This window comes from Stegastes partitus, unplaced genomic scaffold (assembly GCF_000690725.1).
Source record: "Stegastes partitus isolate 25-593 unplaced genomic scaffold, Stegastes_partitus-1.0.2 Scaffold273, whole genome shotgun sequence".
In the NCBI taxonomy this organism is placed as follows: domain Eukaryota; kingdom Metazoa; phylum Chordata; class Actinopteri; family Pomacentridae; genus Stegastes; species Stegastes partitus.
The window spans coordinates 260,464-276,460 of record NW_007578004.1 but is presented as its reverse complement, the minus strand read 5'-3'; the positions used below and the strand labels follow the sequence as shown (position 1 = coordinate 276,460).

Sequence of the window (15,997 nt, the reverse complement as noted above, 5' to 3'; positions counted from 1 at the left end):
ACCTGACAACACCCTGCACCACATCACACCCAGGCATCCAGACATCTGCACCTACACCACTGATATCACTGACATACACACTTCACATTAAATAAATTAATTCAACCAATTAATAAAACTTTATGTTAAAATCTGACATCACCTGTGTCGTCTCCCCTCTTTTGCCACAACCTATTTGCTGGGTTGTGACAACGTCCTTGAAGATAATATGGCCGGTGAGAACTGGTTCACACACCAGGGGCCTCATTTATCATCAGTGCGTAGAAAAGGTTCTAAATTCTGTCGTATGAATGAAATTTAGAGTGTGCGTAAGTACAAAAAAATCTGTATTTATCAAACGTGCATACGGTGTCGTACGCACATCAGTGTTGATAAATCCCACTTATCCTCCGTGCTCGTGCACGTTGCCTTCAGGAACACCTCCAAATCCCCATATAGGGCAACAACACGCCTCTTTATAAAGCAAGTGAAGATTTATTTTTTCCCCAAATACTTTCTATTTGTAGTTTCACTGTTCTACCGCTAGATTATGTGCGTACAGAGTCAGAGGTGTGCGTATATTTACGCACAGTCCTAAGTATAAGTACAAGTTGATAAATTCCATTCTTTGCGTAGGAATGTTCGTATGCACGCTCTACGCACATATCTGTGCGTACGCACTGATGATAAATGAGGCCCCAGGAGACAGCGGAAACTCCCCTAACAGTGTAACAGTCCTAACTGATAGAAAGTTAGGACTGTTACACGCTGTACCAGCAACATCCACACATGTTGCTTACCAAATTTCAAGGACGTGGACAGAGCGAGGTATGCCTGTCCACGTCATTCGTAACTGGCCCATAAAACTCAGTTGTGTACTAGTGCAATCTCTGTACGGGGCAGTCCCAGCCCAAGAAGATAAATGTGAATTTCCAGATATTGGGGTTCCGTCTGATAGAGCTCTCGCGAGAGCCCCGTCGCTCCGAGCCCAGCGCTGCCTCACTTTACCTGTGACTGTCATGACCCCCCAGCCTCAGCCCCAGCCCTTGCCTGTCTCCCTCTTTTTCTCCTTCTATTCTCCTTCCTCTCTCTCTGTCTCTGTCTGTCTCTCGCTCTCTGTCTCTCTCCCTCTCTGCCCCGATGCATCTCAGCACTAATCAAGGACTGTCACCCACAGCTGCAACTCCGGACTCACCTGCCCACAATCGCCACAGCTCCCATTAAAGACTGTTCTTTCCACCACAAGCTGTGAGACCATAGCCATTCCTCCTGCATGTTTCTGCCAGTCCCTGTGCTGTCTCCAGCCTACATTTCCCCCAGCCAGCTTTCTCCACCTGTTCCAGCCTGGATTCCCCAAGCCCCTTGGTTTTGTCCTCTTCTGTGAGTATCCTTGTTTGATTGAGTAGCTTTGTTTTGTATTTTAGAATTTGTTAGTTTTTTTTCTCCTCTGATCTTTATATAGTTTTTTAGGTTTTTGTAGTTTCACCCCCCTCATAATTCAGCTTGGTTTTCCTGTTCTGTTTTTTTCCCCCCTCAGTTTAGTTTCTGCACCTCAGTTTAAATTCAGTTCTTATCCTTGTTGAATAAATCTTTGTTTCCACCTCGCCTGCCTGCTCGATCCGTGTCTGCTCCTGGGTTCCCTGATTCCCCCATTGTGACAGTGACCTAAATAAATTCATCTGTGAACTGAAGATTTCTCCGTTTGTTCTTGGGCTTTAAACTAAAGAATCAACAATTTTGGTGCCGTGACCCGGATTGGTTGACTTGGAGACTGCGTTCGATTGAGGACCGCCGGAGTTGATTGGTGGTGACACTTTTCAGACAATTCTAGGGGCCTAAATCAAAAAGTTGAGCAGAAAACCTCTTCTACTTGAAATTTCTGCACATTGGGCACACTGAAAGAAATTGTCTGAATGAAATTAATCTCTGATCACTGAAAGCATTGTGATTTTCTTTTGGGGAACGATTTTTTATTTATTTATTTATTTTTTTAAAACTTAAATGGTCACATGTAGCATGTAAAACAGTCTCACCTGAGGGAAGTCAGTAAGTGTCCTAGTTAGTTTAATTGGCCATTTATAAAAAGCTTAGACTCCCACAAGTGAGATTTTTGTGAAAAGGTATTTCAGACAGTAGTCTGAAAAGGTATTCCACCACAATTAGGTGAAGACTTGAGTATTTTTATAAGAAGAGCCGAAAAATAATTTAATAAATACCAGTACAATTGTGAAGATAAATCTTTAAGGACACAAGTGTGTTGTTTTTCATAGGAACACTGGGATAAGTTTGTTTTTCATCCAAATGTTACAATTGGCTATATTTTGAGCTATCATTAATTCTGAATCTGTAATTCTCCACTGGTGAACCTATGATCCTGTTTTGCTTTTTTCTACTGAGCACAATTCATGTCCTTGAAGATAACATAGCTGGTGAGAAGTGGTTCACATACTGGGACACAGTGGAAACTCTTTTCTATCAGTTGCTTTAGATACATGCGTTTTGGACAACACACACTTTGTGTTTGATCCAAGCAGTTTCTGTTTACATTTCAGTGAACACTGGTTAGCTTTTTCACATCACAGTAACTGGCCAATTAACTTCAGTTGCACACAAGTCCAACTTCTGTTCGGGGCAGTCCCAGCCCAAGAAGATATCTGTAACCTGAACCCAGAAAAACTCAGTTCAGCTGGACATGAGATTACTCTGTCTGCCTGAACCCAGCGCTGCCTCACCTGTGATCTAAATAAATTCTACATCTGAGAACTAAAGATTTCTCCGGGTGTTCTTGGGCTTGCAATTAAAGAATTGGGTTAACAATGCACAGCTGGTGTCTGAGATGCTTGTGTGTCATAACTCTGAAGCTGCAGTGGCTTGTAAGATTCCTACAGTGTCTCTGCAGCTGAATCAATACAGCAAGAACACCGTCTGCATCTTCAACTATCTCCAGCTGTGTTCATTTACATGCAGCTAATGGCATCTGCATCCATCATTCTGAGCATCTGATCAATTCAAGGTCTTTCTTAAACCATAACAGAAGATCATGGTGATAAGCTCCACAGATATGAAATGCTCATTCTGTAGCCAGTGGAATATGGCAAAGATACTGTGTCCCTGCAGTTCTTCATTTTGATGCAAATGTGAGGCAGCCTTGCGGGTTCGAATGGGGGGATGGTGACCAGGGGAAACGTAATTCTTTGTGAGGCCTGATGCAAAATCTCAACTGTTCTGAGGACTGAAAACAAAAACAGCATGAGTGCTTGCACTGGCTACGTTGGCCCCTTCAATAGATGAACCTTCTGCCACACAAAAGTGCCAAGGGGCTTTCACGGCAAACTTCCAGAATACTCTCCTCCTCATGCTGCATGGAAAGTTACAGTGTCGTCACATGCAGCCATCGCAGCTCCAGTGCTGGTGAAGCCATTGGTTGTATTATTGGACTTTTTTGGTGGACTGATGAAAGGAGTTGCCCTGTCAGCCTACTGGGAGTCCTCTGGAGCCAGTGTACATGGTGGCATGTGGCTGGGATTAGGAAATTTTACTGTGGATTAAAATCTTTCCAACGCCTCCATGGCCACTCGCTACAAGAAAGGAGTCTGAAGTTCCAGCAGCGATCCGGTGAGCACTCTGGGCCCATGGTCTCACTGAGCAGGTACGTTGAAACAAAAATTTAATTTTTCTACCTACTCAGAGTGTGCAGACTTACAGCATAGTGAGCCTCAACATACTGCACAATGCACTGATTGTAGTAAAGGATTACAGCTGCTTGGAGTAAAGAAAAATGTTTCTGATTATTATTAATCTAGCAAAATACACAAATGTCTTTTACCAACTATACTTGTGTATGTTATAGAAATACAGAGAAATAAAGGAGTTCAGCAGTAACAGTGGGTTTCTGAACCCTCAACAATTGCTAATAACTGAAAGAATACAATAGTTTATTCAACAAAAAGAATGGTGCTAACAACAATAATCTCACAGTCCTGTGAGAGTCAACTGTTATACAGAAGACAGATGTTGTTTTCAAAGTTATAAAATAGTTTTTAAACAACGGGACTTGTTAAATTTCAATCTTGAGTCTGATCAATAGTTGTTATGTAAGACTCAAAGTTGGTCACGTGGTGCATGCTGCACAGTATAAACTGGTAAATTACTGCAACTCAGATAAATGAACAATCTGTGCTTGAATGAGGCATCTTCTCATCTAATGATGAAGAAGGAAATTCTCTGCCTGTTTATCTCGAGCAGTTATTTCCCTGCAAACAAAATATCTTGACATTATAGCACTGAACTGCTGAATATTTTATTCAATTCCAGCTTTCTGTCTCGCATTGAAGTCTATTTACTCCTCACAGCTTTTTGTGCTGATGCTCAGGTTGTGTTCAGGTAAAGGATAAAGCTGGTGATAGTTCTACATTTGTGCATTTTCCTTTACAAGAAAAGATCAAAACCTACAATATGTCTGTGTCAAGTCCTTTGGTTTCTACTAAAAATGTAAATGTTTTAAAACAAATAAATATCCAATTTTATCTTAATTTTTATTTTTTTTATTTTTTTAAGAAAAGGCTCAGGAATTTGCTAAAACAGTTAGACACTGTAATTTTTTTTGTTGTTTTTTTTTGTTTTGTTTTGTTTTTACAAATTTTGCTCCAACAGAAGCAAATCGTGCATTTGCTGGGGCCTATTTTTTTTACTTGCAGTTAATATTTACAGAAGAAGGAGCCTGTATGTAGAATTTAGTCAAAATAAACTTGGCAGTGAACCTGAATGGAGCTCTGTGTCACACAGAAAACATAATCAACATAATTCATCCTTAGTTTTGATCACTTTATAATTTGGCAGTAAGAAATAGAGAATATTACAAGCTTATGCTTAACAGTAAGTGGAAACACAACTCATTAAGGAAACAGATTGTAACAACAAACCTGAGTGTGGTGAATAAAATGAAGTTAATTTATTATGCGAATTAAATGTGTGAAAATATATATATTTTTTATATTGTCTGTCTAAAGCTCAACTAGCTGTTCTATTATTCTCCAGGTGTTCTTTAAATTCAAATTGACTTTAATAGTGAGAAGAAAAAAAACTCCTGCAGAACCAGGCTTAGGGAGGGCAGTCATCTGCCTAAAATAGTTGGGGTAAGAGTAAACAGGAGAGAGCTGGTTAGCAGATGGAGAAACAACAAAAAATATATGTACTTTCCTTTTCACCCTTGTGAAAGTGTTTTTTTTCTTATTTAAACACAGAGTTACAGGATTGTTGGTGTTGTATATTGTACAGATTGTGAAACCTTTTTGGGAAAAATTTGTGATTTTGAGAGACCGTCTTGGGCTTGTTGAAGAAATTTTACTCATCATCCTCATGTGAAGCTTGCTGTAGTGGGTGTTTATTAGTATTCCGGTATACGATAACCAACACAGAGCATGAGTCTGTGAAGGTGGACCGACCCTGAACATCTGTAGGGTCACACATTTATACTGTAAGTCAGAGGGTAGGGGGGGTCTGTATGTAAATACAGAGGTGAATAGAGGCAAATTAACATACAGTTGCTAATCAAATGACCGGAGGTAAGGGGGGACAATGAACCACAGGTGGCGGAATCGGAGTCTGGTGACCAGACAGGTGGTGGAGTCGGGGTTCTGATAGTATACAGTTGCTAATCAAATGGCAGGAAGTAAGGGGACAATGAACAACAGGGGGTGGAATTGGGGGTCTGTGACAGGAGGTGGGAAAACACATGACAAAAGGTGATGGGAAAACACATGGCAACAGGGGATGGAATCAGGGGTGTGTGACCATCAAAATAAAAGAAAATGACTTTCTTCATCAGGCTGTAAGGTGTGTCGGTGGTTAGAACTATTGCCTTGCAACTAGAAGTTTGCTGGTTCGCGTCCCAGTGAGTTTGCATGTTCTCCCCGTGCATCATGGGTTCTCTCCGCATTCTCCGGCTTCCTATCAAAAACATGTTGAGGTTAACACGTAATTTTATATTGTACGTAGGTGTGAATGTGAGTGTGCTTGGTTGTCTGTCTCTAAGTGTAGCCCTGTGATAGACTGGCGACCTGTCCAGGGTGTCGTCTGCCTTTCCCCTAAATCAGCTGGGATAGGCTCCAGCCCCCCCGTGACCCTAGTGAGGATTAAGCGGTGTATAGATAATGGATGGCTAGAGACAGCGTCTTGACTTGACTGGTATGATGAGAGTCCCTTCTATAAGTTACATCTGTAAATATTGAATTACTTGTAATAACATTGTGTTTGTTCCCCCCAGCTCCAGGATGTTCCAGCTGGGTCACATCCAGCCAAATGGACACCGAAGCCACAAATCCCGCCTTGTCACCAAAGACGGGCGCTGCAACATCGAGTTTGGCAACATTGAGTACAGCAACCATTTTGCTTACCTGGTGGACTTCTGGACCACCTTCGTGGAGATCCGCTGGCGCTTCGTCCTCCTTTTGTTTGTGGCTGCATTCACAGGTAGCTGGTTCATTTTCAGCCTGCTGTGGTACTGGATTGCAAAGAGTAATGGCGATCTAACCGGACAGAACCGCACAGACGGACATGTCCAGTGCATAGACAATGTTAACGGCCTCACAACGGCGTTCCTGTACTCGCTGGAGACCCAGACTACCATTGGTTATGGTGGCAGGGCACTGACTGGGCACTGTGCTGTCACGGTGGCTCTAATTATCATCCAGTCTTTAATTGGAGTCTTCATCAACTGCTTCATGTGTGGCGTCATCTTGGCCAAGATCTCGTTACCCAAAAAAAGGGCAAAGACTGTGACCTTCAGCAACACAGCTGTCATCTGCTTGAAGAAAGGAAGTCTTTGTCTCCTGATCAGAGTGGCCAACCTCCGAAAGACCTTATTAATCGGAAGCCAGATCTACGGCAAGCTGTTGAGGACAACAACCACGCCAGATGGAGAGACTATCATCCTGGACCAGGTGGACATTGACTTTATGGTCGACGCTGGCAAGGATAACTTGTTTTTTGTTTGTCCTCTGACACTGTACCACGTCATCAACAGGTCGAGTCCGTTCTACGAGCTCTCAGTAGACACTCTACCCCTGCAGGACTTTGAGCTGGTGGTGTTTTTGGATGGGACTGCCGAGTCCACAAGCTCGTCCTGTCAGGTCCGAACCTCCTACATCCCACAGGAGATTCAGTGGGGTTTCACTTTCCTGCCTATAATCTCCCGCACCAAGACAGGAAAATACCACGTGGATTTCTCAAACTTTTCCAAAAGCGTCCGGGTCACTACGCCACACTGCATCCGTTGCTTTGAAACCGATGCAGACCAGAGAAACCACAACAAACACAACCAAGAAAATCACAAGAAGCTGGGCATCGACAACCTGGGGTTTCAAGTGATCGATATTCACGACTCAGTGGATGTCACTAAAATGTGAGATGGCAGGAAAGGAACTGTTCTCTGACTGAAAGTAAACCGCAGTGATTCAGGATGTGGGAGATGAAGCGTGCATTTGTTCCTTTGAAGCAACAATTCACTATAAGTCAGACTGTGTGCAGTGGTGAACTGCTGCAGAAATATTTGCTTGTGCTGCTTCATCCAGCTAACATTTGATTTACTCTTTTGCCTTGAACAGCAAAAACTCAAAGCTGTTAAACTGTCTGAATAAAATTCAGACATGAGCCGGAGTTAGGTTGCTCATTACAGTCAAATCTCTGTTGGGACTTTGCGTAGGTAATGCGTGCAAGACGGATTGAAGTTTTGACACATAGAAAATGAAAGGGGTAAAATAGTAGATGGCACAGTGGGTATTTCTTGAGAAGATTAGGGTCTGAGCCTGTTATAATGAAAAAGTGTGTGCTTTAATAAAGGCTGTGGGAGGAAATAAAAAGCAGGACAGGCCTTTTGAGTTTGCTCATTATTCCCACAGGGAAGTAGTCCTGGTCAAAATAAACTTTCTTCCTGTGAAACTCCACATCCCGCTGCTTCCACGTCTGCTTGTTTCACATTAAAGTCCAGAAAGCAAACTATTATCGATCTCGGTGGTGCTGTTGGCTTCGGTTTTGGAGTTGTAGCTCTGTGCGCTCTCGCAATACGAATGTCTATATCCCCCGGCAACTTTAGAGTTGACTTGAAAAAGTCAGAAACAAACGGTATCATCTCTCTTCCTTCCCACTCTTCTCCCATTCCATAAAGTCTAATGTTATTTCTGCGCATTCTGTTTTCCACATCGTCTTGTTTTGCAGTTAGCTTAGCCTCTTTTTGGAGCAGGTAGGCTAGCGCTCTTTCTTGCCGCGTGCCACGATCTTCACAGCTACTCACTCTGGTTTCCGCAGTGGTCAGCCTCTCCTCCAGCGTGTCGATTCTTTTCTTAATTTCTCCAATTGACGCTTCCATCCGTATTTGAGACTCGATGATGTCTCGCTGTGCGTTTCCAGATTCTTCTCGGACGTTTCGGAGCTCCGTTAGCACTAGCATTTCGCTCCCGGAGTCAGTCTGAGCTAAGCATCTAGTGTTAGCTGCTTTTGTGTTGTCTTCGTATCGTCACTTTTCCCCCTTTAGGGTCTTTTCTGCTCGTCTTTTGTGTTTAGGTCATTATCGTAATATCTTCTGCTTCTATGAGTGGAGATTTATAATCATCACAGGCTGTTTAAGATATATGTTGGTCAGAGCGCACTTTCCAAACGTCTCTACTCGGTCATACCGGAAGTGGGAGTCCACAAATTTGACAATTTTATTTTAGATTTTAAACACACACACACACACACACACACACAGATCTGTATGTATGCATAGCAACACTCACAGAGGCCATAATGCTGCATCATGAATACTTTGAATCATCTTTGATATTTTACTTAAGTACCATTTTTAAAGCACTGTTTTTTGTTTTCACAAATGGAGTATTTTCACTTTGTGTTTTTGCTACTTTTAAGTTAGTGAAAGACTTGAATCATTCCTCAATAATTGACCATTAATTTGTCAGTCTACAAAACTTACATGAATTTGTTCCCTATAATGAACTTAAATGTACATTCACACATCCAGAGAATAAAAGAAATTACACTCAACATTCAATTACACTCATAATTCTGGAGAAATACAAATAAAAGCGCCTCACTTATTATGTTTGCCAACACTGTATTACACATGCAGAAAGGAGACTGAAAACCTTTATCCATGTTTACATTTCAGACCAAGACATTTCTCAGGCTCTAACAGAAGACTGTGTTGTTCTCATTGTTAAGCAAGAGATGAGGGACTAAGGTTAGGTTAAACAAGCATTAAGAGATTGCAAATGCAAACACACTGCACACATTGTTCACAGGTACACATACATAGCAACTACGAGTCACTGCTGACAGTAATGTTAGAATAAAATGCCTCAGCAGCTTGTTTACAGCAAGGTTAGCTGAGCAGATATTGTGGGTAGACAGCTAACAAACTGACACAGTCGGGGAGATTCATCAGTGGAGATAAAAACCCCGTGGAGACGTTTGTTTCAAATCAAAGCACTGACAATCTCAATCTGTGGAACCTGTGTGCAGTATAGCAAAATATAAAAAGTGAAATAAAAGTAGACTGCAAGTTGTTCAAACTATTTAGATGTCTTTGTTTCATAAAATGGTTGAATGTTCTGTTAAATACTGAATTCTGATAAAACACTGCCGACAGGCAGAATTGTATTCAATAAATTGATCAGATTACTACTGTCTTTACTTCCTTGCTGTAATTGATGTTAATTTAACGAATGCCGAGCATTTACAAAAACATAATGCTGGTTTTGCAGAAGTATTAACAATTAATATGCCAGTCATGAAAATATATAATAAGAATAAACAGTCAGGCTAAAGTGTGATAAAACAAGTACACTAACTTGAGTACTGTTACTTCAGTACAACTTCAAAGTACTTGAGCTTTGAGTATTTCCATTTTCCTTCAATACATTTATTTGATAGATATGCTTTACTTTAAATAAAATCTTAAACATATGATCGTCACTATTTATATATTTATGGTTTTTAAAAAGATAATATTATCAAATAGTATAAAAAGTAGAGCTTAAATCAACTGAAAATAAATAGGCAACTATTCTGATAATCGGTTGTTAATGTTTAGGAAAAAAATAAAATTCTCAGTTCCAGCTCCTCTAATGTGAATATTTAAATTATTTTATTTATATTCTCGGTGAAGGACTGTTGGTCGGATTAAACAAGAGTTTGGATTATATCAGCTTGGGCTTTGACAAACTGATAAGTATAATTCATCATGTTGTGACATTTTCTAGTCAAACAATAAATAAATAAACCAAAAGAACAACCGCCTACAACATTACAAAGCCTCTTGAAAAGACCAGGGTATGGGATTTAGGAGACTCTAAAGGCAGGAATGGAATACAATACTTAGAATTATGTTCTTATTAGTGTATAATTGCTTGTAACTACAAATCGTTGTGTTTTCGTTTCTACAGGAGGAGCAAATCCTCCTCCAAGTTGGCCTGCCATTGCTATTGTAGGTTCTCCGACACATTTGTAAAGAGAGGGATGAGGGAGATGCTTATATTCCGTAAATTCATAGCTTAGTGCCACTAAATTACACACACCGGTCCTCCAAATGTTTACTGACAATCTAATAATCTAAGATATCATAATACAACACTAAGAGAAGTCCTGCAATTGTTCTTATATTTAACATGAACAGGACGACGAATGCAGGACTTTTACTTTTAATGAGTAATTTTTGCATTGGTGCATTTCTACTTTTGCTCAAGAAAAAAGTCCTTTTCCCACCACTGCTGTTTAGTATTTCTAGTATTGAAAAGAATGAAACTATAAGAGGTAGTGAAGACCCATTCTGGTTACTTAGCAGTATAAAACTCAATGTCATTTTCTTCATTCTTCATCTTCCTGTTCATCCATAATTCCTGTCTGTCTCCAAAATCACATAAAGACAGTAAACCAGTGCCATAAAAGTTGTGACAGCTGGCCCGGCCACTAGAGAGCATCAGACCACTGCTTTGATTTAGTATGATAATATATTATAAACAATTAATTCTGCAATAAAGATGTATTTTTTTCCCCCTCCAAACTGTCCCAGTTCTGCCAGCAGTCTCTCATTCGCATTCACATGCTCAGGGATGTTTATACAAACTTTTGATGTTCACACTTTTCCCCAATGCCCTGCAGTTTACTGATGGCAGCAGACAGCAACGACAAAAACAACATCTGATAACATTCTCCCACCGCTTCATGCTGGATTGATGGACCATGTTATGGCAGCAGTGCATCTCTGCAGGTGTTTGTGCACGGTTGGAGGAATGCTGTTCATTTAAGACTGGCTCCAGCACTTTTTGTCAGCGAGGCAGAGACTTCTGAAATGGCTTTCATCCCATTTTGGATTTACAGAGGCAAGTTAACCGGGTTTCATCTGCATAACAATGAACAGAACTGTTGAGAGGGATTGGCACAGTGAGTCTGAAGCAGCTGAAAAGAAAAAAAAAAAAAAGAGTCAGACAGAGATGAGAGAGGCTGAGTGGAAGGTACAGAACAGCGTGTTAATCTGATGGAGGGCTGGTTCACTGATAGCAGTCACACTTTATCCCCAGTGTGATGGAGAAAGGATAATTACATAGAGAGCCAGGACTACAAATGCACAGTATTTTCAGTCAAATGTGTATCCTTAAGCAGCCATCTCGTTTCACGGTCAGCCCAGCAGCTTCCTGGATGGAACTGCAGCAATTTGGGAAACTAGTGAATAATATTTTTCCAGAAATTAATCATTACACTTTCCCCCTTTACTTTTCTAATGTATATTATTGATATTAATATAAATAATACAATTATTAATGAAAAAATATTATTACTAAAAGTTGCAGAGAAATCCCAAGCTAACAGACCTTCCTGCCTAGTTGCAGTTGCTAAGGGGCGGGATTTAACTAAGGGTTAGAGCAAATTTGAATTTGCTTGAGTGTATGAAATTAAAAACCATTAAAATGTTCTCTACTCATTTATTCCTTTACTTACATTTAACCAGAATCGGGTCACATTGGCAGCAGGCTAAGCAGGGCATTTTTGAACATCCAGCTCCCCGACAACTTTATCCAGTTCCTCCTAGGAGATCCGAAGGTGCTCCAGTCCAAGCGAGGTATGTAAACACTCCAGTGGATTATGGGTCCACCCCAGGATCTTCCTCTAATTGGACATGCCTGAAAAACCTCCGAAGGTAGGAGCCCAGGAGGACTCCGAATCAGATTTTAATCACTTTAGAGGCAGTGACTCTGCTCAAAATTCTCTCAGGGTGTCTGATGTCCAAGTTCCCTCAGGGTATTTGATGTCGAGCTCCCTTTAGGATGTCCAAGGTCTGAGCACCTTCAAGATGCCAAATGTCTAAGCTCCTTCAGGATGTCCAGTGTCCAAACCCCTTCAAGACGTCCAATGTCCAAGCTTACTCGGGATGTCCAATGTCCGAATTCCCATCCCAATGTCCGATATCAAGCTCTCTGTGGATGTTCGATGTGCAAGTACCCCTCAGATGTCTTATGCGCAAGCTCACTCAGGATTTTTGACATCCAAGCTCCCTCTGGAAGTTCGATGTCCAAACTCCCTCCAGATGTCTGATGTTTGTTTGTTAAATCAAATACTGGAGAAAAAGGATATGACCCTATACTTAGATTTAAAGGTGTAATCCTCTGTCGCTGAAGTTCAACCTGTGGAAGTCACCATATTCTCAGAAATTTAACAGTCGCCTGCATGCAAAGATTCTTGGGATAGGTTTGAAAGATCTATCTTTCCACAACCTAAACGATGAAGGAAGTATTTGTAGTCATCCTCGAAATAGGACAGCCTTTACTGAACCACTTTTACACACTCAGTGTTTTAATGCAGCCTAATAAGGATGTAGTTCCTGAATTGGGATTCAGTTTAAGTGTCATTTCTGTTCAATCAACTGCTTTCTAAAACAACCACTAAAGGTTGGTTAATAAAATCTAACAGCATTGTAATAAAGTACTTGCACTTTGGGGATGTTTTGTAATGGGAAGATCAAATAATGGTGGTAGGAAAGTGGCATTTCACCCCAAAAATCAGTGAAAAAAGAGAAATTTGTGCATACATTTGCATATAAAGATAATCAAGAAAGGCTAAATTTGTCATGAACTCACTGATAACAGACAGGTGGACACAAATGCTGGACACAGAACGGTTCAGGCAAAAAGGCAGGTTTAATGGCAGGCAGGGTTCAGTACACAGGTAGACAGTCACTCAAGCAAAGGTATCCAAAAAACAGCAGGCAAAGGCAAAATCCAAAAACAGAATCAGGGTCGTGATCAATAGGAAAAGGTATCCAAAAAACGTCAGGCAAGAGGCAAGGTCAAAAAGCAAAAACAAGGTCGAGAACAAACAGGCTGTGACTTGACTATGAGTAACGCTGGTACGAGGACTGTGAAGTGCAACAAACTGGCGACGAGACAGTGAGACACACAGGGTACAATACACGAGGTAATGAGGGTAGATGGGAAACAGGTGCGGGGAGGTAATCAGGGAACAGGTGTGACAAGACAGGTGCAGGAAGTAAAACTGGAACAGAAATACCCAGTGAAGTGATTTCAAAATAAAACAGGAAAGACGAGACATAAAATGCGCAGACATGAACAGAGACTTGACAGACATGACAAAATTGTGCTCATATAATGTAACACAGCCCATTTCCTGTCACAGGGGAGGTAATACTGACATTATTGCTTAAATATTCAGACTTTTATCTTGTAACATGACAACTTTTTCCTCTATAATTCACCTATAATTTTCCCCTAATAATGTCAGATTTCATGTACAAAATAACTGGCCTTTATTAAAACATTTCACTAAGCCAGACTCTCACCACAGTAACCACAGTAGCGCCAGAAGAAATTCCACAGAGAAAGGCAATAATAATAATAATAATAATAATAACAAACTGAAAGACAGCTTCATTTAGAGAGGCAAATGTATTTTATTGACAACTCCTGGGTCCATACGGGAAGAAAATGGAGAATATTTTACATGTAAACATGTTGTTTAAGGTCACTTGAATTTTGCAGTGTTGGCAGGACACAAACTGTAGCAACAAGAGATGTTCTCCCACTGAAAAGTCTTCTTCAATAATATGTCCACATGATCATATTACTAGATTTCTTATGTAAAGCTGAGCATGCATAAGAACTTTCCCAGCAGCCTCATTTCAACCAGGTAAACTGACAATAAGTAGATTTCATTCACATCCTTCCTGCTAATCATGTTTAAAACAACAGAGGCTTCATATATAAACTGTGTTTATGTCCTAGCCACTTTTTGGACATTCATGGTGTTGTTGAGCGATAGAAGCCGACCAGCATCCAAATAAAGCAAAGTGAAGTTTTTTATCTTCCTGAATTGATCTTTTTGGATAGATTATTGACTCTTGAAACAAGGAAGATGTCACTTGCAGCTCCAGAGAAATGAAAAATCTGAATCTTCTCATCTATTTTGGGGCATTTCATAAAAAGAAAATCCAATATTATGTTATTCAAAATCATGTCATCTCGAGATCTACAAATAGCAGTTTTCCGACTGACTGGCAGATTCAGATGCGTTCAGTAAATTTGGCCGAGTTCTTAAACTGGAAATTGAAATTTTATCTCCCATCGTCTGATATTTTTGGACGGAGGGAGGAAACAGAATGAGCAGCTTGCACTCAGACCTTCTTCTTATAGGTCCTACTTGCTGGTAATAAGCACTGAGCAACTGCACTGACTTTTAATTAACTATTAATCAATTAATTAATTAGTGCAACTGATGGAGCTGCCTTTCATTTAGGACACATTTGTGCTGTGTAATTCAAGCTGTGCTTTTCATTTTTTAGACACTTATTCACTGTCTCCAGTTGAGAAAAACTTCTTCTTCTTCCAAAACATAGACTGTATAAAAGATGGACGTAGCTACCGTGACGTCACCCGTTGGTTTCTGCACTGAGAAAATGAGGCCAGGGTTTTGCTACTTCCTGGTTGACATCTTGGATTTTTGGAGCCAGTGACGCAAAAATCGTCGGAGGGGGGCGGAGCCATAGGAGCAGCGATTGGTCAGACGGATTGAGAGGCGGGCCCTCTCTGCCCGCCCACATTTACCGCCTGCATCGTCCTGCCGACTGTCAATCAAGCCAGCCACACCCTTTGCCCCGCAAAATTTTGCTGATTTTTAAAAAATTCAGTATTGATTTATTTTCAGATTGGCCACCTGATCTCTGGACTTGACCATGAAAACTAATTTTTTTAAAAAAATCCTGAGCTGTAGGAATGCGGTATTTCGTGATCTGTGATCACTTCTTTTCCAATTCAAGTCTATGGGAGCCAGGGCTTTTTGGAGCCAGGACTAGTGGACGTAGTGATATTACAGGTTTTTGACACTTCCGGGTTGGCTTCATTTTTCAGGGCCAGTTGCTACGTCCATCTTTTATACAGTCTATGTTCCGAAACAGTATTTTGACTCTGCCAATGTACATTTTGTCACTTCTCCGACAACGCATACATCCACTAAATCCATATGTGAACCTCATTCTGGACTGGAGAGGAAGTCAATTGGGTTCATCTTCAGAGGACCCAACCTAATTATTTCAGCTCAGACCAGAAATGGTGGCTCGACTGTCCGACATTGACGTCCCCAGAGTTGGAGCAGCTAACGCGGCTAAAAATACTGATTAATGGAGTTTAAAGATAACCAGTGTGACATACTCTGAAAAAAAAACTGCAGGATTGATGTGAGTGAAGCAGCTGCTTCTGCTTTCGCGGCTGTCCTCCAGGGTGACTGTGCTACATCCAGATAGGGCGACCGTGGTGTAGAGATTTCTCAGTGACAGTGTGAAGAAAACATTGCACAACCCCGTTACACTATCACTCTTGAAACTGTCTACTGAACACACTGAACACACACACACACACACACACACACACACACACACACACACACACACACACACACATAGTCGTTGTTTTGCAGTAAATCAGATGTTCAAACAGCGTCTCAGCCGACCAGCTGGTCA

At 40.9% G+C, this 15,997-nt stretch overlaps 1 protein-coding gene across 1 annotated transcript; it reads left to right on the top strand.

The window, feature by feature from the left end:
• Positions 1 to 3,611: 3,611 nt before the first annotated feature.
• On the top strand, positions 3,612 to 7,385 carry LOC103357767 (ATP-sensitive inward rectifier potassium channel 1-like). The gene is made up of 2 exons (XM_008282466.1): positions 3,612 to 3,628; positions 6,245 to 7,385. The coding sequence occupies exons 1-2, from the start codon at positions 3,612 to 3,614 to the stop codon at positions 7,383 to 7,385; spliced, it is 1,158 nt and encodes a 385-aa protein (XP_008280688.1).
• Positions 7,386 to 15,997: the final 8,612 nt, after the last annotated feature.